General features: G+C 36.6%; 1 protein-coding gene across 1 annotated transcript in view; it reads right to left on the reverse strand.

Annotated features, from left to right (window-relative positions):
• The window catches only part of LOC141908246 (uncharacterized), a 158,309-nt gene that overhangs the window by 64,638 nt on the left and 67,265 nt on the right, over positions 1-26,406 (reverse strand). The window contains exon 9 of the mRNA XM_074798233.1: positions 24,383-24,444. Coding sequence (XP_074654334.1) covers positions 24,383-24,444 — 62 coding nt within the window. The remainder of the gene's footprint in view (positions 1-24,382; positions 24,445-26,406) is intronic.

Consider the following 26,406-nt stretch of genomic DNA (forward strand, 5'->3'; position numbering starts at 1 on the left):
CTTTTTAATTCTTGACTTCAAAGTTCTAGAAGTTTTTATTGCATTTTATCTTTCTTTAAGAATTATTTCGTAGTCAAATAAGAACGGAGATAAACATTTGTTTAAGGTCTACGTCAAAAATTTCGTAGGCGCGGCAGGGAAACTATTTATATTTTTAAAAAAATATTTTTCACAATATGGAAACATATTCAAATAAAATTCATATGATGTCACATATCAGAGGGTGGCTGAATATTGAGTCTTGGAAACGAAACTTCTTCTAAAGTATGGCCGCAGAAGCTAAAAACACCGGGGCGTAGTATTAGATCGTTTTAAATCCTCGAATTTACCACTACAATATTCAGACCTCGACCTATACCTATAGTTTGCTGCTTAGAATTTTCAGGTCACAAGAAAATACATACAAATTCTATCTAACAGAAAACACAGCGTTCATCTGCTACGACGATTATGCAGCCTGTTATTGTTTCGTGTCGTCCTCTATATCAATTAAATCAGTCAAAACGAGAGAGATTAATTCGAACACGTTTATTCTAAGCAACCACCATTTTATAAAGTAATTCTCAAGCGCCATCTGGCGGTACAAAATACAATTAGATATACATATTGTAACAGTTATCATCCCAAACGTGCACGCGCCCAGCATTACAGCATCACCATATAGTAGTTTGTATGAGCTTGTCTTTGTTTGTGCAACAGTCTAATGTTTAGCACTCCCACGCACGTGGAGGCCTTGTGTTGTGAACATTCGCTTCACTACAATCTCAATCAACACAATCACCGGGTATTAAAATGAAACAATACCTATGATATGTGAAATAATTATATTCTCACGAGCAATGAGCATTTAAAATTCGCACATATACGGCACCTAGTCCAATGAAACGTTCGCCATTAATGGCTTTCCCATAATTATTTTAGTAGCGCCGGAATTCCCCGTATATCCCAAAAACAACCAATCACATTCGCTCGTAGAGACGACGCCCACCCGCCCCCCCCATCGAGGTCATTGCAATTTTATACAGACCTGCCAACTTCACAATTTTTTTGTAGTAACACAATACAATTTTGATAGTAGTTTTCTTATTTCAGTCAGTAGCAGGGCAAAATCAAACATTCTAGTGATAGTAGCAAATCATTGATTCTCAGTAGCAGCCGAAACGACCAGATAATACCAAGAAAAACACGAAATAATGATAAAATTATGTTTGTATTTATTAAAAAATTGATTGTTAAACTCTCCTTTACAAAGAAATATACACACATTAGATTTACGCATTATTGCTATTATTGCTATCAAAAAATACCTTTTAGATTTTTGAACATCTTTTTAAAGAGTCATGTAGCATGATCTGATACTGCAAAAGCTATGTTGTGTTCGACCAAAAAATTAATAAACATCACCTTCGCCCTAGGGTTACCAATTCGTCTGCTGTTGGAGTATTTGATGTGAAATAGCGAGTGATTTTAGACGCTTTTGCCTTAGCTTCGTGACTTTTGCTTTCTTCACAATGTTTCCTGACATCTGTCAACCCACCGTGTGTAACAAGAAAATCAAGGTTACAGACAGTACACAGTGCATAACTATTTGATATTTGAGATGGAACAATGCACGGATACTTGAATGTATATTCTGCTCTGAATTTTTGATTGGCGACACGGGTTTTTTTATTCTGTTGTTCGTTACTAGTCCCTTGTTTGGATTTTCTCTTCCTCGCAGTTACTTCACCTTCTTCCGATTTGCTTTCATCATCATCGGAATTCGATTCGTTTGCCGAAAAATCCAAATCAGACAACGATGCCGCCATGTTAACAGGTGAACACTAAATCCAACCTCCGACTATCACATTTCATGATCGCCATTGATAACTGCGCATGCGCACAAACCAAAGACTACCGGTCTGTGGATAGGATTTAACAATGACAAAATTGATGTGAGCGTATTCGATTGGCATTCTAACGGAACACCGGAGTCAAATAAATTTGAGCGTATTCGATTGGCATTCTAACGGAACACCGGAGTGAAATTGATTATGGGCGTATTCGATTGACTCTTCGGCGGAGTACCGGAATGAGACCGATGCTCGAGCGTAGTTTTTTCACCACTCCCGTAGCACCGGAGTTCTACTGGTTTTACAGGTTCTACTGGTTTTAATCGCATCGATTATACGTCGTTTAACCCAAGAACCAATGAAAGAAGTGCTCACATAAAAAACGTGCCGTGATTTTACATGAATTGGCTCAATGCCAACCTCATACCGCTGACAAAGGTAAACCAAAAAAGCGAAATTTCACACTCTGCATTAATAAAATTTAAGTATTAATTCGTTTGAAAAATCTTCGTCTGAACTCCCACCAACAAGTTATAAGTGGTGACAAGAAAATGACTTCATTGACTCACTACCATGTTATAACCTTCATGACAATAGCTTTGAGCGTAGTGCATTAAGCATACGAATGATAAGTCAATCGGCCAGACCGCTGAAATAGGCTCGCTAACGCAGGCCAAAAACGGAGTAGTTTGAAAAATGCGGAATTAAGTAAAACTGTAAGGCAAACTGCTGGCGCATCAACATTGTAAAATAGTCAGAACTAATTCAATACTCAATATTGAACTTAATATTGATTATTGATTACCGGTACTTTGTTGGCTGGCCTATTTTAAGTAAAAATATTCTCATTTTTTATTGATTGAGTTGGCCTACTTTTGAGTACCATTTCACCATAAGGTATTATATATTGTCATTTGCACTAGAACATTCATAATGGAAAGTAATGAGAATATGTATCAGAAACTACTGGATGCCTATAGGGCAGCCCACAGAAGTAAACCAAAACAAATACAATTCTCACAAGCCCAAGCACTGCCGAATCAATTGAAATATGATAGACAGCTAGTTTTAGCCAAAATTGATGAACTAATGGCGATGTCCGTTAATTTCTGCCAAATTTGCCACGAGAAAAAAAATGGTCCGTAAATATAAAATCGTATCCCTAAAGCACAATTAACACCAAAATTTTGAGCAGAATTGTGATTTGATTTCTGAAATCCTAAATCTTGTTTTTGCAGATTTAGAGGTCCAAGTGGAAGATGACATGGCACCTGCCCAAGTAGGAAGTAATGGACAGAACAACATAATAGGAGATGAATTAAATTCAGTAGAGAAAAAGATATCAACTCCTGCTCAAGATCGTGTAATAAGTAGGACCAATGATATAAATGCTAAACTGACTGTTTTAAGAGATTGTGGCATGATCCCACAAGAAACTAAATAAATTGCCCATGGGCAAAGTGTGGTTTACCTTGAAAGCTAGAGGTTGTTTGGGGTAAGGGCATTGCTTGAAAAATCTTTCTAATTTGTGACTTCAAAGTTCTACAAGTTTAAATTTCTATTTTATCTTTCTTAAAGGATTATTTTGTAGTCTAAAGACCAAAGATATACATATATGTTATTATTATATATATTACTATATATATAGAACCGTTCGACTTTGTATTCAGTTTGATGCTTGGTCACTTGATTTTAGCGATAGTGACAATCTAAGCAGAAGTCCCCAGAAAATGGACGTATCAGCCTCTGAGCCTGAGGCTCGAACTATTACGGCAATGTCTATAACATGAGGACCATAAGGTGCATATGGTCGAAGACAGTGTTTAAAATTGACTAAATAGTAGTGAGTGGAAGCATGAGATATCAGTGTAATCAGTGAAACCAAATTAACGTTTCCAGGGTTTCTGTGAGGCTGCTTTTTTTTGCCGTTAAACAGACATTTTCCCGAGCCAAAAGTGGTCCTATTTCCTCAAATCCTAAAAAATTCCCTGAGGAATTGTGAAAATAAATCGATATTCGTTCTCTAAAAACATTATAGTGTTCTTATTTTGGTTTATTAGGGTTTTCTGTTACATCACAGAAAACCCTATTGAGATTCGCGTGTTTCTTATTATTATAATTTTGTCACACTATTTTAACTAAAAGAACATAGGCTTTGTTACCTTGCCGCTATTGTCGATACAGTATATTGTATATCGTTGTTGTAGATCGTTCTGCTCACTGAGATCTACAAATACTCCGCGTGTTTTTTCACGAATCATCGTTACAAAAATTGAGCCCCATTCAATTGGGCAACATGTTTTTCGAGTCGTCATCCCGAAATCAACCCGCAGGCCGAACTAATTTATTGCTGCAGACTTCACATTCAGCCGTGGTCTTCAAACAGTAATTTTAACAATAGCCCATTTTCCTCATCAAATCATATTACCGATACACAGGAAATTTACTACTTTAGATTTTAAAAGCACTGTTGAGCTGTAAACATCAACGAATCGATGTGTGTCACTACGTCGTCGTTCCGGGGATTGGCTGCGAGTTTCTCCTCATCATGAGAATCAAATCGAGTACAAATTAATTCATTACTACCAGTAATTTGGCTGTGGGTTTCAAGCAGTTAGTTTAACAATACCTATTTTTCTTTACCAAATTAACCGTGTATTTACTAAGATAAATCTTTAGTGTACCTGGAAGTCGTAGGCCTAAACTAAACACGCCAGAGATATAGCGGAGAAAAGCTGTTGTGTCGACGAGGTATCAAAATAAAAGAATATATTACTTTATTCAGCCACGGGCTTCAACCTCTATATCAATACCATCCATACTCTATATTTCGTACAGTTCATACCGATCATTGTCAAATGCACAAGGTATTTACTAAATACAAGTATATAACACACTCCTATCCGTATGCTGGACTCACACTTGACATTCGGAGTAAGCGTTCCCTGTGGGGGAAAGGAGATCGTTCGCTGTGTCACTTGAAGTGTTGATCGATTTTACGCGACCTTAAGGCTTTAGGCCTACCGGTACTGACCTTAACGGTCTCAAACAAACAGTATAATTGTTGCGTTTATTAACGGACTCATTGGATTGAACATCAAAACAAAATTTACGATATTTAGGAGGGTTGTTATTCATTAGGCCTACGACCATCTGTCCGGATGTGAGGACTACACATATACATAGGCCTACATAGCATTAACCTAGTAGAGGCTACTAGCCTAAGTTCACTGTAAAGGAGGAATCAGATTTATTAAAATGCATGTTAATTAGTGATTGACTGGTTCTGACTTGCAACGATCAATCACTATTATAAATTTTATTGCCAAAAATGAAGATTTTTTTGAAAATTTCGTCTGAGCGACACAGCTTTATAAGCCAGACTTTTCATTCGATTTTTTCATTATAAATGAAACTGGTATTTCATTAGTGCCTAATGACTTAAGCCGGGAGAAGGTCGGCCTTGTGACAGCTTGTGACTCACTACGATGCCATTCACTGCGACTGCCAGTGAGGATTGTGTCGCAACGACTCATCGACCTACCCTCCCTTGCGACGGATTGCGACTGTCAGCAACGCCAGTCACGAGGAGTCGCACGTGTTCTACTTTCTGCGACGCTACACGACTGTCACAACCGACCTACGCGCTCTTGCGACTGGCAAAAACTAGTCGCACACAGTCGCAAACAATCGTATAGCAACCGACTTGCACCGATACTTGCGAGGATTGCATCGCGTCACAAGGCCAACCTACGTCCAGCTTTAAGTTACTGCGGAGCCCCAGAAATATCTTTTTTTTGTTCAAAAGACCTTTCGCTTGAAAATTCTTTTTTTGGAACAAAATTAATTTCGTTCGAACCAACAATATTCTGTTCAATTAAACCAATTTGAAAAAATCGTTAGAACAAAGTTGAAGAAACTTTTTATAATAATAATAATAATTTATTTTCTTATAAAGCCCAAGTCTAAAACATAATCATTGTGCTTGACATTAAAAAGAAAACATACATAAAATAGGGACACATATAAAAAAATTTACATATTAAGTGGAATACTTGACTAGAAGTTATGACAAATATGTTCGATTAAAAAGAAAAGTTATGAGACTAGTTTAAAAAGATTGAACAGTAGGACTAGTTTTAACGTGACCAGGAAGCCCATTCCATAATGCTGGCGCCGCACACCTAAAAGCCCTCTCACCAAATTTCCGATTTGACTTAGGTATGACTAGATTTTTGGTTACTGAATTGGATCTAAGTTGTCGTAATAGAGTATAAACAGTTAAAAAAGATTTTAAATACTGAGGGGCAGTATCATTAAGACATTTATAGACAGTTAAAAGAATTTTGAACTCTGCTCGACCAGCAATTGGCAGCCAATGTAGATCCATTAGAATAGTTTTAATATGTTCAAACTTTCTAGTTCTTGTTATAAGCCTTGCAGCATTATTTTGAATTAGTTGTAGGCGATTAACTAGTGTGTTATTGGATCCAACAAGTAATGAGTTTGCGTAGTCCAAACGAGATGTGACCAGAGAATTTACAGCAGTTTTACATGATTTATCATCAAGTAGGTTATGTATCTTACCAATAGTATATAAGTGAAAATTCGCAGCTTTACATACATTACTAACATGGTCAACGAGTGACAAACAATCGTCAAATAAAACACCTAAATTACGAATACATTGAGATGGATAGATCTTTGCACCATCTATAGTAAGAAAAATATCATTAGGCAGAAGACTCTTAAAATGCGGAGTTCCAAGTATGATAAATTCTGTCTTTTCACCGTTAGCTTTGAGTTTGTTTATGGTTAGCCAATTGAAAATGACACTGACTAGTTTATTTAACATATTGAGTGTACTTGAAATTTCAACAAAGCATTTAGGATTAACAAACTTATAAAGCTGTTGGTCATCAGCATATATATGATACAGAGTAGAAAGCTGACGGATAATCTCTCCAATAGGTAGTATATATAACGTAAAAAGTAGAGGCCCTAAGACGGAACCTTGTGGGATACCACATTTAAGTGGTTTACTTGAGGAGCTTGATCCCTCGACAACTACAGTTTGAGTATGGTTAACCAAATACGAACGAATCAAATTAAGTACATTGCCATCAAACCCAAAATCTGATCGAAGACGTTCAATAAGAATACCATGGTCTATTGTGTCAAAAGCTGCCGAGAGATCAAGCATAACCATAAAAACAACTTTGCCATCATCCATACCAGATAAAATATCATTGGTGACTCTGAGTAGAGCCGTTTCAGCGCTATGATGTGCAAGGTAGGCAGACTGAAACGGTTCAAAAAGATTATGATTTTTAAGGTGATCAATAATTCTAGAAGATATGACCTTCTCAATGACTTTGGACATGAAAGGAATATCAGATACCGGTCGGTAGTTCTTTAGAATTTGGTTATCAAGAGATACCTTTTTTAACACTGGATGAACAATTGCATGTTTAAGTTCATCTGGAAAAACACCAGATGTAATGCATTGGTTAACTATTCTAACAAATACACTAAGCATACCAGATGTAGATAAGACTGATTTAAATAAGCCTGTAGGGACTGGATCCAACAAACAGGACTTAGGGGCCATTGACCCAATTATTAATTTACCTAGTTCGTGATCATCAGTTAAATTTAAATTACTCAATATTAAGGGATTACGTTCTTCAAGCGAAAATAGGGGATCACATTCAACTTTGTCAAGATCACAACGAATACTTTCAATCTTCTCTGAGATGTAGAGAAATTTTCAGCTAATTCTACACTCTGACCAGTTGGCAGTTGCCTAGAATAATTATTCAAAAGGTCATTATTTATGATTTTAAAGGTTTGTTTTACATCAGTCATTTTACTACAGTAGTATGCAGATTTAGCAGTTTTTTATCATATCGACGACTAAATTACGTTGGTGAATATACATATCCTTATGAACTTGAAGACCAGTTTTCCGCCACTGGCGTTCCAGTTTCCGCCGCAATTGACGAGCGGTGTGAATATCTGCACAATACCATTTTGATGTGCCTGAGCGTATCTTTCTCTTACGTGTTGTTAACGGCGCATATTTCTCTAACAGGCGAACACCACTGACATTATAGTCCTGGACCAACTTATTCACACATGTAACTGGCTCAACTAATGACGATGCCCATTCACGACCAAAGTCAAGTGTTTCAACAACTCGGAGATTCCTGAAAGTCTGGACAATAATAGGGTTAGGCGGTTTAGCTAGGTTCAGTTTAGAGAAAACACTATAATGTGGTGAAATAAGTGATTTTTCAACATCGATGTCGTACACAACATTATCCATTAGCCTAGAAATCACAAGATCAAGAGTATGACTCTCTATGGGTAGGTCCTTTGACTAATTGTTCAAAACCATAGGCACAAATAATATCAAGAAACTTGCTAACATCAGGCTTCGTGGGTATATCAATGTGGACGTTAAAATCACCAACTACAACAATCGGCAATTTAAATGAACTAAGCACACTCAGACATAATTCAAATTCCTCAAGAAATGTACCAACCGTGAAATGATTACTTTTCGACGGAGGTGGACGGTAGATGATAATGTAAACAACAGTATTCTGTCCAGATTTAACCTCTATCTGCATGATTTCAAAAGTTTTATAAGGACCGCGTGGTTTTTGTTTTTCCACATGCACAGAAGTTTTAAAAACAACTCCAATTCCACCACCACGCTTTCCTGTTCCACGTGGGGAGCTAAAAATGTTGAAACCAGATTCAGACAGCTCAACCAAGGCACGCGAATCATAACATTGTCTTTAATCCATGCATGTTTCAGTGAGGAATATCAGGTCAGCATTCTTGTCAATAAAATATTCATTTAGTAAAGTTGCTTTGTTGACAACTGACTGCGAGTTCAATAGCAAAGTCTGAAGGCAGTGATTACTGTTTGTTGTGGTAATCGGAATATTGACCAGGTTATGCCTATTTATACCAGACTGACCTCTAAAGTAATTACTAGTAGCACGTTTCACTCTAACACCAGCTCTACAGCCACGGGTTGTTGGTTTCTTATTGGCAATTCCAAGTTGACAAATAGACTTGTATTAACTAGCTGGTAATCTATCTGTGGTTCCAGTGAACGATTAAAATCCAAGTCGGCTTGCAATATATGGAAATGTTAACCCTGCCATCTGTTATCACAACTCCAAACTAGAATTTACAGCTTAAAATCATCCACTTAAAGCTAGTCCCAGTGATAAAATCCACAATCTTGATAACATTAGATCCAGAGTTAATTAATGAACAATCCCAACATAAAATTCCAATCCAATGTCAAGTATTCCACAGTTACTATCAACTTTTAGCAGAGACAAATACAAGGTGCAGCTAACGTACAGCGCGACCTTGAAATAATTTTTTTTTGTCCAAACGAAAGGATTTTCGTTCGAACAGAATCATTTTAATTTGAACAGAATTTTCTTGTCAGAACATTAAGTTTTTCGTTCGAACAAGTATATTGTAAAAAGTTTTTTCTCCGAACCAAAAGTATTAAGTATTTCGTTCAATCGAACAGAATTGTTTTCATTCAAACATTCGTTCGAAAAAAATTGTTTTCGCTCAACCAAATTTTTTTGCCAGGACAAAAAGTTTTTCATTTTAACAATAACATAGCTTTTAATTCGAACACATTTTTTTGTCAGAATGAAGAAAAGTTTTGGTTCAAACAAAAAGCGTATTGTTTGATCAAACAGAATTGTTTTCATTCGAACAAGATTTTCTTGTCGGAACATTAAGTTTTTTGGTCAAACAGCATGTTAAGGTCGTTTTGGAAATTTACTCGGTCTGGTATATTTTGGATTACTGTGTATGTCATTTGTCAGGACATAAAACAGAAGACGACTTAGGATACTACCTTGCGTGACTCCACTAGTTTGACCGACTCATTCCAAGATGAGGCGTTCCGTGGATTTCGGCTACAAGTTTTCGTTCAGAGATAATTTCTGAGCCATTTGAGCGACCTATCATTGATACTGTTTCCTAATAGCCGGTTTAGTAATGGCTGATGTTGTGCCTTATCAAATGCTTTGTCGAAATCCACCGTTGAACAGGATTCTAAGACTGTGCAGAAAACCCGTTATCGCTGCTTTGCAGCTATGTTTTCAATGTAACGATCTGTTTCAATAACAAAATGCGTGGCTGACGATGTAGTTTTAGTAATAGTGCATAGGTCATATCTACCCTCCCTACAAAGCATAGTGTAATCGCCCAGACATCCTACCACCCTATTTTCCATATAGTCCACACCTTAGCCAATGAAACTGTGTTCTCTGTGTGTGTGATGCTTCAATGAATGAAGTTCTTGTGACTGGCACTATTACATAGTGGAAGTTTTAATTAGGGCAAAGACCACATGATAACATAAGAATGCACTTAAAGAATGGCTTTCTTTAAGCTTAACGCCTAATGTGATCGTCTTGGCATGAATACACGCTTGTACGAGTCCATAAAAAAGAAAAGCCTTTTTCCAACTACAAATGTGGACTGATGGCACTAAGATAGTTGCTGATTGCGTGACAATTGACTGACCAAAAAACCTGTCCGATATGCTAAAGACCCCGAAATATACGCTTCATTAATTTCAATGAAAATTGACAAACCATAAGGAAGCTACAGGTCTCAGAATTCAGGCTAGAAATGAATCTTTTCGGGCACACCTAAGGTCACAAGATGGACATAGTGTCTTTATCTACAGCCAGAGAGGATGAACAATGGCCAAAATTGAATTAAATCACTTTATAGGCTATGCCCAAAGGGGCTTAACGTATAAAACGTGTGAAAGATAGAATAAGAAAAATAATAAATTTCATTTATAGTTCACATGTTTTTTTTATTTTTTTCATTCAATTAAATGTAACAGGAATGTTTTTATAATGTAGGCCTATATGGATGCACAAATCAAGATTATGCATGTGGAAATGCATAAAGATTAAATACAATCCAGTCAATGGTCAAATGCCCATTAATTCATAGTATCCAAGATTTACTTTCAAAAATGCTTCTCTATATATATGAAGACCTGACAGAAAAAAATTTGTCTTAGATCAAGAATTGAACAACGTGAATCATTCCACTTACATGGTGTGCTACTTCAATATTAACTGACTACAGCTCCATACATATAGCTGTGTTCATACGATGATTTCAGTATGGTACTACGCGTTCACATGCTGAAATTATTTGAGGCCTACTCATGGCTCATTCAGTTCTGTACTGAAATTTGCTTATTAACCCTTAACCTGCCGGCAGCTTTAATGTTAAGTCCTGTGTGCCAGGTGATTTGTGTGTTAATGAAATTATCTCATTAAATCCTCATAACTACCAAACTATTGTATATAGGGCATTGAAACTTCACAATGATGTAGTTTATAGTCATAGCCACGAGATAGTGCCGAAAAATTTAACTTGTGATTTTTGAAAGAGGAGGTCCACTGGGTGGGGTCATTTTTAGGGGTCAAGCGCAAAATGACCCCCTAGAAAGTCAGAATACTCTCAATTTTGTGTTACATTGTCGATATTCATAAATTAAGACTCCGTAGATTACTATATCCATCGTTAAAACCTTTATTATGCTTCTTATTACATTAAATGTTCGAATCTTCATTAAAATCCAAAAATATCGAATTTACGGGCCGTTTTTGAGGTCAAAATTCTTCAAAATATCAAAATGAAAAATAACTTCCAGGTTCGGATTCTCGAGTATTGGCAGTGCCGTGCGTTAAGAACTACGTCTCAACACGCTGCCAGGCGCCTGTGACATAAAAACAAACTTTAAACGCGAGATAGGTCGGGCTGTCGACTACAGTTGCCTACGGCAAGTTAAGGGTTAAGCACCGAAATCCTGATCTCAGTACAAAACTGAGCTGGCCTGAAATGTGAACACAGATTCGACGCTTATTTGGTGTATTTACATCCGCGTAATACGCCATAATTAGCACTAATTACACTTCCCTCCATCGGCACACTGGGTGTCCACTAAAATGGTTTGCTAAGTGCTGAATTGCCGACATGCCATACGAAAGCAACCGTATTTTGGTGAATTCAGCACCAGCGAAGTACAGTACTTCATAAGCGCCAAATCTCTCGTGAACGCGGCTAGTGTCATCATCTATATCCAACAATACATACTAATATGTGAACTCAGTACTCGTTGTGGATATAAAATCTATATAAAGCATTCATTCAAAATATTTACGGCGCTTCAGCGATAGCTAGAAAATGTACAACATGAAAATGCACAACATGGTGGTTGAACAACAAGAATCATATAGAATTAACCACTTTTCGAAAAATACCATAATGATAGAAAATACCTGGGTGGAAATTGCACGGCATTGAAAATAATGAAAACATCAGTCTGAATTTGGTAGATATCGATTATTGGAAATTGATAGAAAATGCACTTCATTAAAATGTACAACAAGGAAAATAACCATGAATTTGAAAGAAAAATCCAGTGCCAGAAAATAGCAGGCTAACCAAAACACGTTTATCGTGTAATAAAACGGTAGCAGCAGTATACATAAATAACTTCAAATTAGTTACCAAGAATTATCATGTAGTGGGGAATAAGGGGAAAGAAACAGTTCGATTATTTCAGACATAGCTTTTCTTTTATCAAGGATTGTTTCGGCATTGATCTAATAAAGCTAAGTTCATTGTTGTGAATCTTATCCGAGTGAATCTTATTAAATGTTTGAAATCAATTAACAGTTCATTAGGGCTATCAAAATCATTATTCTTTAGTGGCACAACACATTAGAATTGTTTTTGCCCAAGATGATGTCAGTGATCGTGGGATTTCAAAAAAGAAATTCTTTCACATAAATGGCTGAGTAGAAACAGTTATTTATAAATATATCACATTCCATTCTACGTTTTTCAATATTCTACATAGAAGGCATTTGACCTGAAAGTTTGTTACATTATTCTAAAAGTACTGAAGTTGAAGGTAATATCAGTTATTTTCAAATTTTGACATACAAGTACTCAGGGAGGGGTAAAATATTAGCCACTGGAAAATCAGAAAATATTGTATGCATAGCTTAAGGACCATAGGTGCAGTAGGATCAATGGAGTAAATTTTAGTATTGCACACAAAAATTGCTTTGTTCTCCGATCTGCAGTAATGTATAAAGACGGAAACTTCATGCATAACACCACACTTAGTAAGCGTTTTTAAAGGGTAACTGACAACTTTTTAAAGATTTTTCTTCTCTTTAAACTAAACGATAGAATATACAGTAAGGCTAGGTGATTTCAAAATTGGAACAAATTTTTGAATCTAGTCAGAATTGATGATTTTGATGTTTGGCATCTGTTCGGTGTACACATTGCTTGTGGTTGTGATGCGTGGTTTTGTGTCTATTAATAGAACTACATAACTATAGGGTTGGCTCAGAAATGATGTCCATAGAAATGAATTGGAAGAAGCTACAAGAGCAATTCAACTTAATTTTATACCTGTTTGGCACTCAAATTCAGCCAAAATGCCTCTTGATTTTGAAATTGGATAGGAATCCATTGCATTCTTTAGTAGACAACAAGGAACATGGATGTATAAATCATCATTTTGGATTATCATTTAGTGATAAGTAAGATCATGGTTCGATCTAATATCAAGGATATTTTGACTAATGTACTGATGAATTTTAGATGGAATTAGGCGCAGGAATAATTTCAATTCTTTGCTTGAAATACTGGTATTGGTAGCAGCTTTGGTCATGAACTTAGCATATTTCCTCATCCATCCTATTTTAAAACTTAGAGGTAATGTTTGTGAAAGATTTGTGCTGTACTGATCTATCAAAACTCCTCTGCAGCCCGAGACTATAGATAGATAGATATGAATCGAAAAAACAGTATTTCTTTGAATATTTGTTGTAAAAGGGAAATTTATTGAAAGCTTTGAAGTGTTAGTCTACAAACTACTTATATGACATTGAATGAATTTAATTATTCTTTAGTGAGATCAAAATCTGTGAGTGCTTATAACACCCTGTAGAAAATGCTCGTGATGCTGAACTAAACTTTATTTAATAGCTTCATGGCAGTCGATTGAAATCTGCATCTTCAATTTGATCCATTTAGCCTATTAAAATAACTCGTTGATTCTCTAAAATAGGTTTATGCAATGGACAATTATAGCTCCTTCTACCTCCCTGGCCAGTTTCAAAGCTGTAAAACAATCCGGTATCAAGACAACAGAAAATACACGCAGCTTCCTCAAAAGTCAACGCATTTCTATAGACAGTATTTAGCGATGTAAACAACGAAATGAGATCAAAAATCAAGTTACACAATCATAAAATGCATGAAAACTAAACAATTTTTAACAGGACAGTTGATAATCAGTGTATAGATCAATAGAATAATAGAATACATCATATAAGTGTCAGTTACCCATTAACTTTGATGAATAACATGGTAATCGGCTTTCTTTATGACTCACTAGCATTTGGCAGAACAATCAATACTATGTCAAGGAAGATAACAGGGCATCATTAAAAAGGCGGAAAATTTTAAATCACTTAATAAATCAGAAATAACGAATGCCATAGCCGAAGGCGCGAAGTAATGACGGGGGGTCTTGGGGTCCTCCCCCAGAAAATTTAAATTTTTCACATCGTCTCAGATCGTTTTTCAGCAGTTTTAACGTTAAAATTTCACTCAAGAGAATCAAACAACATCGTCCGATGTTTTACTGTTAACACACTGCTAGTTCCAAGATGAGTCAAGATGCTCATCGTCTATTCATTTGCATTAGAAAAACAATGTAGGCGGCGTCACATTACGGGCCGCAAAAGCCATTTTTCAGCACTACACGCGAGCAACACTCCGGTAAAAAAATCAATAATGTAGAAACATATATCCACAGACACACGGTCGGGCAACGGATAGATAAAACTTTGTTAAACGAAAATGATCGCATTTAAAAATAGATCGGGAAACGCTTTTATGGTCATACCAATCAATCCTTAAGATGCCATTATCCTCACCACCCCACCCCAAATTTTTTTTCAACGGATTTGCATCGATCTGAGAAATGATAAAAATTGATTGAAAAGGCGGAAATCCGCCGCACAGCGGAAAATTATCATCCCTGCTGTGTTCTCTATGTATGTTCTTGGTAAAGACGTCAGTAGGAAAGCCCTTCAGCATCTAGCATTGGATGGTGAAGAGCTTCCCAGTGATGTCATTATCAAGAAACAAGGTCCAGCATCGATCAGTAGAACAGGGATAAATTCATAGAAATTTTGCACATTTTCTCTTAGTACTTACTCACGCATTAGAGCTGGTGTACAAAACTTTCCTTATTAATTCCAACCCCTCTAATTTCCATCAGAATGACAAAATATCAGCTGTGTATATCCACTGGTTACAATTTGTACCACCAGAAAATTCCACAGAGAACTTTTCTATGAGGATAGGGTACATTAGATCCTAAAAACCAGCGTATAAGTCAAGTTGTTAACTCCCAATTTTACCACTATAATATTGGCCTAGACTATGCCAGGTATGTTATTTTTTGACTAGTATTTACAAGAAATCTTTCTCAACAAAGTTTTACAACAAATTCAATGCAACAAGCAAAATGCCTTGTCCTCTATCGTTATGGATAATATAAAAATGGGGTCCAGGGACCATACCCACTTTGGATGTGGTTTCAAATGCTCAACAATCTAATAATCACTTCAATATTCAACACTCCCTGGTGACCAAATACTAAAATCAATTACCCAGAAACCACAATCATAGAAATACTTATTAGAAATATTCATTAAATTATTGTACTATTCAATGACACCTGGTGACCATATACACGACCAATGACCTTGAAACTCGCCACAATCATAGAACCAGTCATGAGCTACAATTTGCAATTGATTATGGTTACAAAATACACATGGTTACAAATTGTATATTATCCAATACTTAACTCCCCTGGTAGCAAGAACAAAGATTCGGTTGATCCAAATTCCCATCACAACACCCATCACAAAATTCAATTTAAAATGGCAGACCATTAGGAGGCAACAGGTCTCAGAATTCAGGCCAAAATTGACAAGGGCACCAAAAAGGTCACAGGATGGCCATCTTGAATCAGATCGACCCAAATTTTCTTCATGTTTACATGTATGATTCTATTGATTAGCACACAGCAGCAATCTGACTGGTGAGCAAAGGCATATGTCATTAATCAAAATACACTATTCAATAGAACAATTAGCAATACCAATAATTATTCTCAGAGAAATGACTGGACCTATACGTGTGTTATAATCAGGAGTTTGAAGCCTAAAAATCTACATTGACTCATATGCCGGGTTTTATGGTACTTTACGAATGGCCTGAAACCTGTATGTTAATACCCCAATATACCACCTCCCTCAGCAAGTTTACATTCCTGATGTCATCGAGAATCGCCATGGCTCGAAAACCCTGCCGAAGTAACCCAGGTGCGCAGCTACGTGTGTAGCTCAAATATGTTAATATGAGCAATCAGGAATTGTGTTTTTCCATTTAAAGGTTATCAATGAAATTTAGCAGTTACATAACAGGCAATCAATTTTTGTGCGGCAAACCTGCAACCTCAGGCTAGTTAGGCAGGGTTTTGTGGCTGAGTCCAGCAATGCCATCAGGTTCGAATCCCTGCAGAGGGAAGATCGAATAAACATACAATATCAACAATTCCTAACAAATGTTTAAATTACTACTAAGAAAATATATCCCACTGGTATATCCGGTTAAAATTATATGCAAGGGTGTTCCAAACACTGTCAAGGGAGGAGGTAACAGTTTATAATTCCATTTTAACGACATGTAAATGCTGGCATTCCACTCATTGTTTTCTGTCTCTTCTTTGCTCTCAAGTTTTCGAAAAATTCCTTGATGTCTTCCTCTCTCACCACCTGACAGACAAAAGAAATCAAGTCCAGTCAAGCATGATTCATTTATAGTGGTATTGACATAAGATTATAATCTAACAACTAGAAAGTAACTTTTAAATAGGACGACGACAGAGAATCGAAATTCAAAGTGGAACTCAGGGTGAAGACGAGTTAGGTTGGTTGCTAAGGCTTACACACTGTAGTGCTTTTCAAACATATTTGCAAGTCAGGTCCAAACGAAGTTGCACTGTTAGACAAAGAGTTGAACATATAATGCAAGTTTAAGGTATTACAGAGATTTAAGGCAAAACGGAGCAGTTAGCATCCCTGCAAGTTTGAAAACTAGAGGGAAAAAGGTCCCGAGGCTCGAAATATTGTAAGCTCGATCAACAAAATCGTCCTCGGTATGGATTGATATTGCCTTACATACAATTAGAGGGGTTGAGAAACAAGGTATCATTTTAGCCATCGGTGCATGTTTAATCAAAGTTATACTTACCATGACCACCGGATACAGTCTGCTCTCGGCACAATCGCCAAGAACCCATGACATAGGCCAATGACCATGCAGTCCATGGGGTACAAGCTTCACATCCATCTGTTAACACAGTTATTTGAAGCTGTTCACAGACTGAACCATAGGCCAACTGCTAACTGTACCCTTAGGCCCTGGAGCTAGTCAAACGATCGACCAAGTGGAACAGAATGAATATTTAGCAGCAGTCTCATTAGAATTCTTACATAACATCTTAAAGATTGATTATGGGAATCTTTGACTTGAAAAATGTTTGATAGATCAAGGAGAATGATACAAAACAACTACGATGAGGGTGTAGGCCGGTTACTGACGAGAAGTTACCTAATCGTTGGTGGTTAAAGCTTATATAATCGGATGGGATATTTGTGAAAATATCCGAACGTGAAACTAATATGGCTACAGTCGAAATTAAAACTAGTTACTGACGAAATTAAGTTACGGCTTAAAGGTTTTAATGGTTTCACAAAAGGAATTTTTTATAGTAAAAGTTATCGTGAATAATATTTCTTCTGCTAATTCAAGACCTTTTTGATGTAACGAGCATGTGGATTGTAGCCTACGCACGACCCGGTCTGTAACGCGCATTATCTATTACTGATACATACACAGTGATCGCCGCGTATATAAGGCGATATTGACGCGCGCTCTCATCACTGTGTGGCAAACTAGATACACATAATCGGGCTCTAAAAACGGATCGCTGACGCGAAAGTCCAAAAGAATTAATGACGATAAATCATTTTACTAGTAATAGTAAGATAGTTTTCAGCGTTGCTCAACGTACGAGTATCAATTCAACAGCAGCTTATGTTGAATCGATGTAGCACATGTACTCGCCGAGTCCATATCACCAATGCGTAAACATTCAATTAATCCGCTGACACACACACCAAGAAAATACGGAAATTTCGGGCAATAAACAACAATACGGAAATAAACAACTCAATTATGGAATAGGCATGTAAAGTGCTATTTCAAAAATGTATGCGTGGCACTATCTTAAGCGCGGACTAATTCAGTTTTACCTCTAGACAGGGGTGGCGCTACTTTAGAGTTTCAATTCTTTATTTCGGCAATATTTAATTAACCAAATCACAAAAATTCACCATATATGAATTCAACCTTCTATGTTTCATATTTAAGCGACTGTGAAAGTTCCAGACGCGTACGTGGCGTTAAACTGACGTTATCGTTTGACGTGACGGATTTCACGATAACAATAGGACGTTTCCTACATACCGTTGTCCTAAAAACTTATTTCAAGCTAATTCATTTTTTGGAAAGAATAGTTTGAAGATTCAAGTAATTGCAACTTCCCTCCTTAATTTATATTCCTTGGAACTTGTCCCTTAAGTATGTTCAATAAAGGAACATGGGTCCAGTAGGATCAACTAAATACATAAGTTTTGAACACAAAAATCGATTTGTTCTCGAAGGACAAATAATATAAGCCCCAAGCTTACATGAAAACCTCATGTAAATTTCAACGAAGCAAAATTCAGCTCCCCAGAAATTTGAAAATGGATAATGCTTCAAGGGGTTCCTAGGTATTATATTTCTTAAATTTCCATTTTCAATATATAGAATTGAGTGACACATTAGAATGGTACTGGGTGCGTCAGGAGTCAGGGAGTTGTTAGCAAGATTTCAGAGAGGAAGGTCCTCAACCAACAGGAATTATTATATTATTCAAGTAAAATTTACTGAAAATATTTTCAACTAGGTTCAACTAGTCTATCCAGCTCTCTACAGCAATTAGAGGAATAATGGATGATATTTATTATCTATGACTGGATCGAGTTAGCTGATAAGAACAGGTTTGCGCAGCTGTATTTAACTTTATTTTAATTCATAGTTATGGCAATTAAAAGTTAAGAATACCTTTTTTACGCTCTCTTAACTAACATTAGAGTTAAATATTTTTGCATTGCGTAGTCATGCAAAGTTAAAGATTTTAATAAGTAACGCAGTTATCAGTCCGAGAACTGGTGAATCCTCAATTTCGCTTGGAGGAGCAACTTCACATCAAGATTCAACGGAATGCAAAACATCACTTCGAAATTCAACTGAATGCAAAACGTCACTGAGATTCAACATCGCCGAGACTTGACGCAGAATCAACTTTGATTTCCCTTTGGACTGTTAACTGACTGGTTATTCGTGGGCGTGGAGCCCGGAAACTCTGCCGTAGTTAATAACTTTTTTATCGTGCATTGGAGACGACGAATTCAATCGTATCGTTCGTGAGGACCGTTTACTTTTTATCCGACAATTGCGTGCGCACCGTATGTGTTGAACTTTTAACTGTAAATCTGATTTTTCAATTTAGACTTTACTTTAAGTTCGATCTTAATCTTAATTGATTTTTTAGGTTTCTAATTTCATTTAATTTCTAAATTCTGCAAATAATTGTTATATTTGTGCATGCTTCACTGAAGATATATATTGTTCATATCCATAGTTCAAATACTATTTCGTTGTCAGTGTGTCATTTAGGGATTTATTATTCGAACTCACCCACACAGTGGCGATCTTTGGTAAGTGCGGTTACATTCGGAAACTATGTAAGTGAGTCCATAGAGGAAGGAGTGGTTTATGACACCAATATTTCTACCAGTACTCGATACATGAATAATATATCTACTCTACAATATGAATGATGCTATCCCAACTTTCACGATAATTGGAAATTTCCTGGTTCGCATATATAATGTTCTAACTGCTGTCAAACATGCCTGAGTAACAGATTGACTAGTGATCCCCAATCTGATGGATGTCCACACTACAAAAAGCGTAAACATTGCTTCCAATGTTACAAATCTGACCATACCGAATGTGATTGACCTCGACTCAATGCAAGGAACCTGACACGTAGGTCAGATGAGGAACTAATCAACAAAGAACGAGACCCTCGAATGACAACAGCTGTGAAATGGGTCAAGCACCTTAAAACGAAGCAAACGATAGAATTTAAGAAGTATTAAACTCAAATATGAGAAATTTCAAGTATCCAAATGGCACTGTAATTTTACAGTCGGGTGCTAATACTGAGAATATCGACCAGCTATTATTGAAAGCTGATTCCGATGTTCTTGATCCAGAGTGGTGTCTGCTTTGATTAGTCATCTAGGCATGAATGATGCTGAACATGAATCAAATTCAGATCACGATAAAATGAACATGACATTTGCTGTAACCAAAATCCAGGAACATTACCTACAAGGGAAAGTATTCTTCCGAAAATAGGGGAATATCCAATTTTCTTGAGAAAAACGTGATAAGACAATTTGGCTCTCATCAAATTCCCTCTTTGACCACAGCTCTGGCCTATATTGTTGACAAACACTCCAGTCATTTCGAACAAGGTCACACAACAGGTGTCTGAGGCATTCCCCATTCTGGTCTAAAAACTAAATGCTAGCTACCAAGCTGTTAGATACGATAATTCCCCATCATCACGTGAATGTCTACATAGAATCTTTTTTGTTTGCAGACGATAGTAATTTTTTTGTTAGTGATAAGGATCCCTGTAACTTAGAAATCATCCTTCATACAGAACTTGATAAATTACTTCAATGGTTCAAAGCTAACAGAGTAAACAGACTGCCAGTCTGATGTGGGCAAGTATCTATCCATTCGAATTATACGGACACACACTAAAAACACAAACACACACTAACCAACGCTGGCTAACTGGTCCCAGTTGCTTGTTACTAAGCCAAGAGTGAATAGAGCAAAACTTTTCCAGACTTTACCCAAATTAGCAATGAAAATTCAAGTTTTTCATTCAAGAGTGAATATTTCTCCGAATGCCTATGTCAGTTTTTTTTACATTACAGTGTCAAACCCAATTTGAAAGGTTATATCTAGACGGCTAAAGGGAAAATAACGGCAAACGAATCATTGAGATAGTTCCAGATAACGATTGTAAAATAATACATCCACAGACTCTGAAGAGTTGATAGATGCACAATATTAACCAGATCAAATCTATGTGCAACATGAAATTATTTCTCCCCAAACGAAACTAAATATTCAAGCAAGGATTAATTAACAAAGGCCCCCAGGGCTTATACCTTCATGATGCATTAGAAGATGATTCAGTATTCAAAGTTTAACAGAAAGATTTACATTGTAACGGTGTAATTTTAAAATATTTAAGATGGTATAGGCTATGTGGCGATAATGTTGATTGTCTGTTGTGGCTTGTCTTTTCATGTAATACCAGACGACCAAAGGTCATGTGCTCTCGAGGTACAGTTTTTTTATAATATCGATGAAAACATATTACATTGTTCATTCCTCTTACTACTCTTTAAATTATGCGGATCTGTTTGCTTTAACAACTGCCCTCGGCACTACGGTGAGACTTGATGCCTCGGACAGTGGTAGGCAGGAACACATCGATTTGTTTTGCTTTAGAGTGAAATATGGCCGGTTATAGGACCAATGTCTATCACTTTCTAAGACTTTTTAATGATGATTAATAATAATTGGACCAATAACTACTTAAGTGAAAATCGATTAAGTTTATTTCATTCTAAATAATAATTGCCCATTGGCCAAAAGATTCTACCACAGCCTTATGAAGTGCCGAGATGAGATGATTAGGCAAAGTTCAAATTATCAGTAAGCAATAGGGATGCAAATTGTAATAGTCAAGTAGATTCGCTCGCGGTTTGAAGAATTAACCATAGCAGCTACATCGGCATGTTGCGAATCCAACGACAGACAGAGCTGCAACACTGCGCCAGATTCTATACTGATAATTTTGCAGTCGAGTAAGACCGATTCTATCGCGACATCAGGTCTGAAGACTGCCACTGCTGCAGCCTCAGCCGGGAATCAGAGCGTTATGACAAAAGGCGTCCATAATGCTCGTACTCCCCACACAATGCCCATGTAGAGACGGGATCGCTGCGGATAAGCCGTGTCATGCCATGACGATTAGTTGTAGGCCTATCCTAAAACAATACTAGTTCACCTGTTCAGTGTTTTCTTTATGCAAATAAGATAAGTATTGCGTAAAATTCATCCGAATAATCGTACACACGTTTTATTCACCAAAATAAGCACTGGTGCAGTAAAAATCAATTTTAGAATGAAAAATATTTTCAAATTAATATTTCTATTTTCATACATTATAGATTTAGAATACAACTTTGGCAAGGAAAATGTGTTACTAAACAGTCTATCCAATGGACTCCGTTGCAGGTGCACGTAGCTGATTGGTTGTTGCGATGCATAGGGAACCATTAATGAGGAATCTGAGATGCCGACTGTTGCTACGCAATACATCTGCAGTAAATGAATAAAAGCACGACACACTGCCATACAACTCGGCAATAATTTCGGTCTACCTGTAAAATTAAAGGCTTTCAAGGACTTAGTCTTCCAACTTTTCAAGTTTAAAGACTCCCACTGACTTTCCCATCCCAAAACAAAGAATTTAAGACCGCTACGGTACTGACCCCCTTGGTGCAAGGTGCCCTTTCGCGCCAAGTGATGTAGTCATCTGCATATTTATTCACTCTGAGAATATCATTCAAAAATCTTCTTAATACTATTGTCTCAGCAAACTTGGATAGTCTTTCAGTTTAGATTTCATATAATTGTACCCTTAAGAAAAAGTTGTTCGTTCAAAATCCTAATACAATCATGATAGTATTAACTACTCAGTACTATCAACTTCTATCACTTATCAACCCAATACAATGTGAAGTAATCTTGAATACAAAGTTGCCAGATCTATTTTTGTAGCGTATTTAACCCCATTAATCGGATCTTTCGTTAATTCAATGACTGTAAAAATGGTGTGCTTTGGTTCACGGTAAACATACACGACACGATGCCGACAAACTCATAGTAGCTCTCTCGTTCCTCAAGAGCTGATAAAAAATTGGTTTGCCATATCCTTTAATGAATGACCAGTTGATGGGATATTATTCACTCTTGGATGCAGTAATCCCTTGACCTTAATTACTAGTAAGGCTGAATGATAGAAACCACAGGGATCCAGATGTGTTATGATAGCAACCATTTGATGCACTGTGGTCATAACCAATGGGATACACTTAAGTGCTACAGGTCTAGGCCCAGCCAAGTCTTAAGGGTGGGAACAGATCTGAATGCAAAAAGCTCATGGAAATAATGAAGTTTGTCTTTTCAGCTTCATTTTTTCAGTGAAGTCTTGGGCTTATAATGGTCAAGGATCCATTTGAGTAAAAACTATGTATACTTTAAAATGTCCACATCAACAAATGTATATTTAAAGCAGGATAAGCATGCAAATATATCAAGAATTATGAATGGGCTTGATAAATCACATTACAGATGGTATGCACATAAAGCATAAGGCAATTGCTTAAATGAGTATCTATGTCAAATGTGTACGTGCATAAACATATTTTACCATTTTCAAAATAATGATCATAACCTGCGCAAGAAATGAAATCCATCATTCTTGACCGAACACAAATAATACAATCACAACACAACAGACCTGCCAACCCTTTGTCTGACTTAATCAGAAAAATTTCTTAGTTATCAAAATATTTGAAATTTTTCAGTAACAAACATGTAGTTATAATATATGACATTGGAGTAGAAAAACCGATCAATTTTACTCGATTTTGGGTAACTCTTCCTTTTCTTTGTAACCGCTTTGTTATTTGTTGTTAGGTTTTTCATCACTTTGGATGAAATGTTGTTAAATCAATTAAATCATCCCGATCCCGGTCAGTAGCCGCCATTAAAACAGTCACACTATTTAGAGTCAAGAACCGATGCAACTGGTAGGCAGTGGAAGAATGTGTTCACAAACCTTTTTTTAAAATTCTTTTATATTTGGAAAATAATTTCTGCTATAAATGTAGCAGAATCATGCTACACAAATTTCATGAGAATCATGTAATGAAAATAAGACTAAAATCGCATTTTTGAACACCCACTCGTAACACCATAATTTGTACTGCCAATCGGTAATGATTACAGGAAAAGGAAAATCGTAAAGTCGGCAGGTCTGCAATAAATTCACATGGTTTAAGAATAATGAATTAAAAGAATGACCCTACCTTTCCATTCTCAGCAAATTTGGATAAATAGTCTTTCAGTTCAGATTTCATATCATTGTAACCTAAAGAAAAAGTTCTTTGTTCAAAATCGTCATAATACAATCATGAAGACAAATCCAGATTTTGAAACAACTCTAAAAATCCAGAGTTCCAGATATATCTGGAACTCTAGCATCCTGGAATAAGAGAATTTCAGTAAAAGCTGGTTAGAATCGACGTGTAGTTGACAAAACAAGATAAAGCAAAATATATCTCACTTCAAATGGCTTTCTTGCAACTTTGGTGGCATGCATTTTATTGATTGAAATGACTGTGAGGCGGACAATTTTACAAACCATACGCATTGTGAGTACCACTGAATTTTTACAAATGAAAACATGTGTAGTTCCTAAAACATCCTCCCTAGGCAGGGATTTGAACCTGATGGCGTCACTACACTCAGCCACGGCACAAACCCCTGGCACACTAGACCGGGTGAGGTACATTTCAAGGAAGAACTATAAATGGGAAAACCCGGCCTAAAATAAAATGGGATATCTGATTGGCTGATAATGACATCATCTAAGCTGCACGTGTAGCTGTGCACTCGGTATGGTGTGGCAGGGTTTCGTACTGTGGCAATCTTGATGCCATCAGGTTCGAATCCCTGCCGGGGAGGATGTTCCTGAAAGGGCTAATGGTATGAAGTGCTTCCTCGATAAATGACTTGTGGTTGCAATCACTGTTTTTGGAATAGACAGTTAATGTCAGAGATTTAAATCGTTTTCTCTGCCGTTAAGGTTGCAATTATCTAATTTTTGTATGATTTCCTTCCCAACTTGATTTTTTAATCAATCAAATTAAGTCATCAAAATTTAGCACTGCTAGATATTTCTGAATTCAGTAAGTTCATGTAATCCTCATTTGGAAAACAAACTTCCCTAATCAGGAACTGTCGATTTGCAGGAATTGTTATAAGAAATGAAAACTAGAGAGAATCTTTCTATGTGGATGGGTTAGCAACAAGATAATATCAGTTCGATTGAAGACATTCAAATGAATTCTACTTGCAAATACCTAGGCCTCAATCTATTCCCACTGAACAGTAAGGATGTTCAACTGTTCAAAATTAACAGTAGTTTCAAATGAATCTAATAACGAATCAAAGAATTCGACGCCTGTAAGACCGAGTGAAAGCTGTTCATCCGAAAGAAGTGGCAGCCTACTCGCCTTGTAGTTACCACTCTAGTGACAACGTACCCAAAACTGAGCAAATCATAGGAACCTTGATGTGTTTATGTTTCATCACGAATCGTAGGCACCGTGTTATTGTCTCATCATACACCTTAGCGTCATCACATTGTGCAAGTAGGACACAGAGGTCCACAATTCAATTCAATTCAATATATCTTTATTGTCCTTTGAGTAATATAAAATACAAGTCAGGTTTTTTTACAATAAAGATGAGAAAAGGGTAACATAAAAAATTTATAGGAAATCATACTAAAAACGCAATTGAAAAAGAATAAACATTAGATAAAAAAGGAAATAACAATAACAGCGATCGATTATTTACATACGTTGTTCAAAGCCCAACGCGATGAATTTTCCGAGCGCTTTGGTTAGTTTAGGGGAACACATAATAATTTTGAATTTTTCCGAATTGACCTCATTTTCATGAAGGGGATAATATTCTTTAAATTCCATCAAAAGGTCTTTCTTGAGCTCCTGTAACTTTGTACATTCAAGTAGAAAATGTAGCTCATCTTCTATTACATTGCAACTTGTGCAAAGTCTTTGTTCTTTTGGTGTACTGGTATACCTTCCTGTTTCAATGGCTAACTTTTTTGTCCATATTCTTATGGATTCGTTTTGCTAAGTTTCTCTTAGGTAACCATATTTCGCATCCATATAGGAGTATAGGGGTTACTAGAGTGTCAAATAATTGGAGCGATATATCAGGGGGGCAATTTTGGCTACCTATTAACCTCTGTACTGCGAACATAGCCCTACTCGCTGACTTGAATAGTTCCTCTCTAGCTCTT

This window comes from Tubulanus polymorphus, chromosome 1 (assembly GCF_964204645.1).
Source record: "Tubulanus polymorphus chromosome 1, tnTubPoly1.2, whole genome shotgun sequence".
In the NCBI taxonomy this organism is placed as follows: domain Eukaryota; kingdom Metazoa; phylum Nemertea; class Palaeonemertea; order Tubulaniformes; family Tubulanidae; genus Tubulanus; species Tubulanus polymorphus.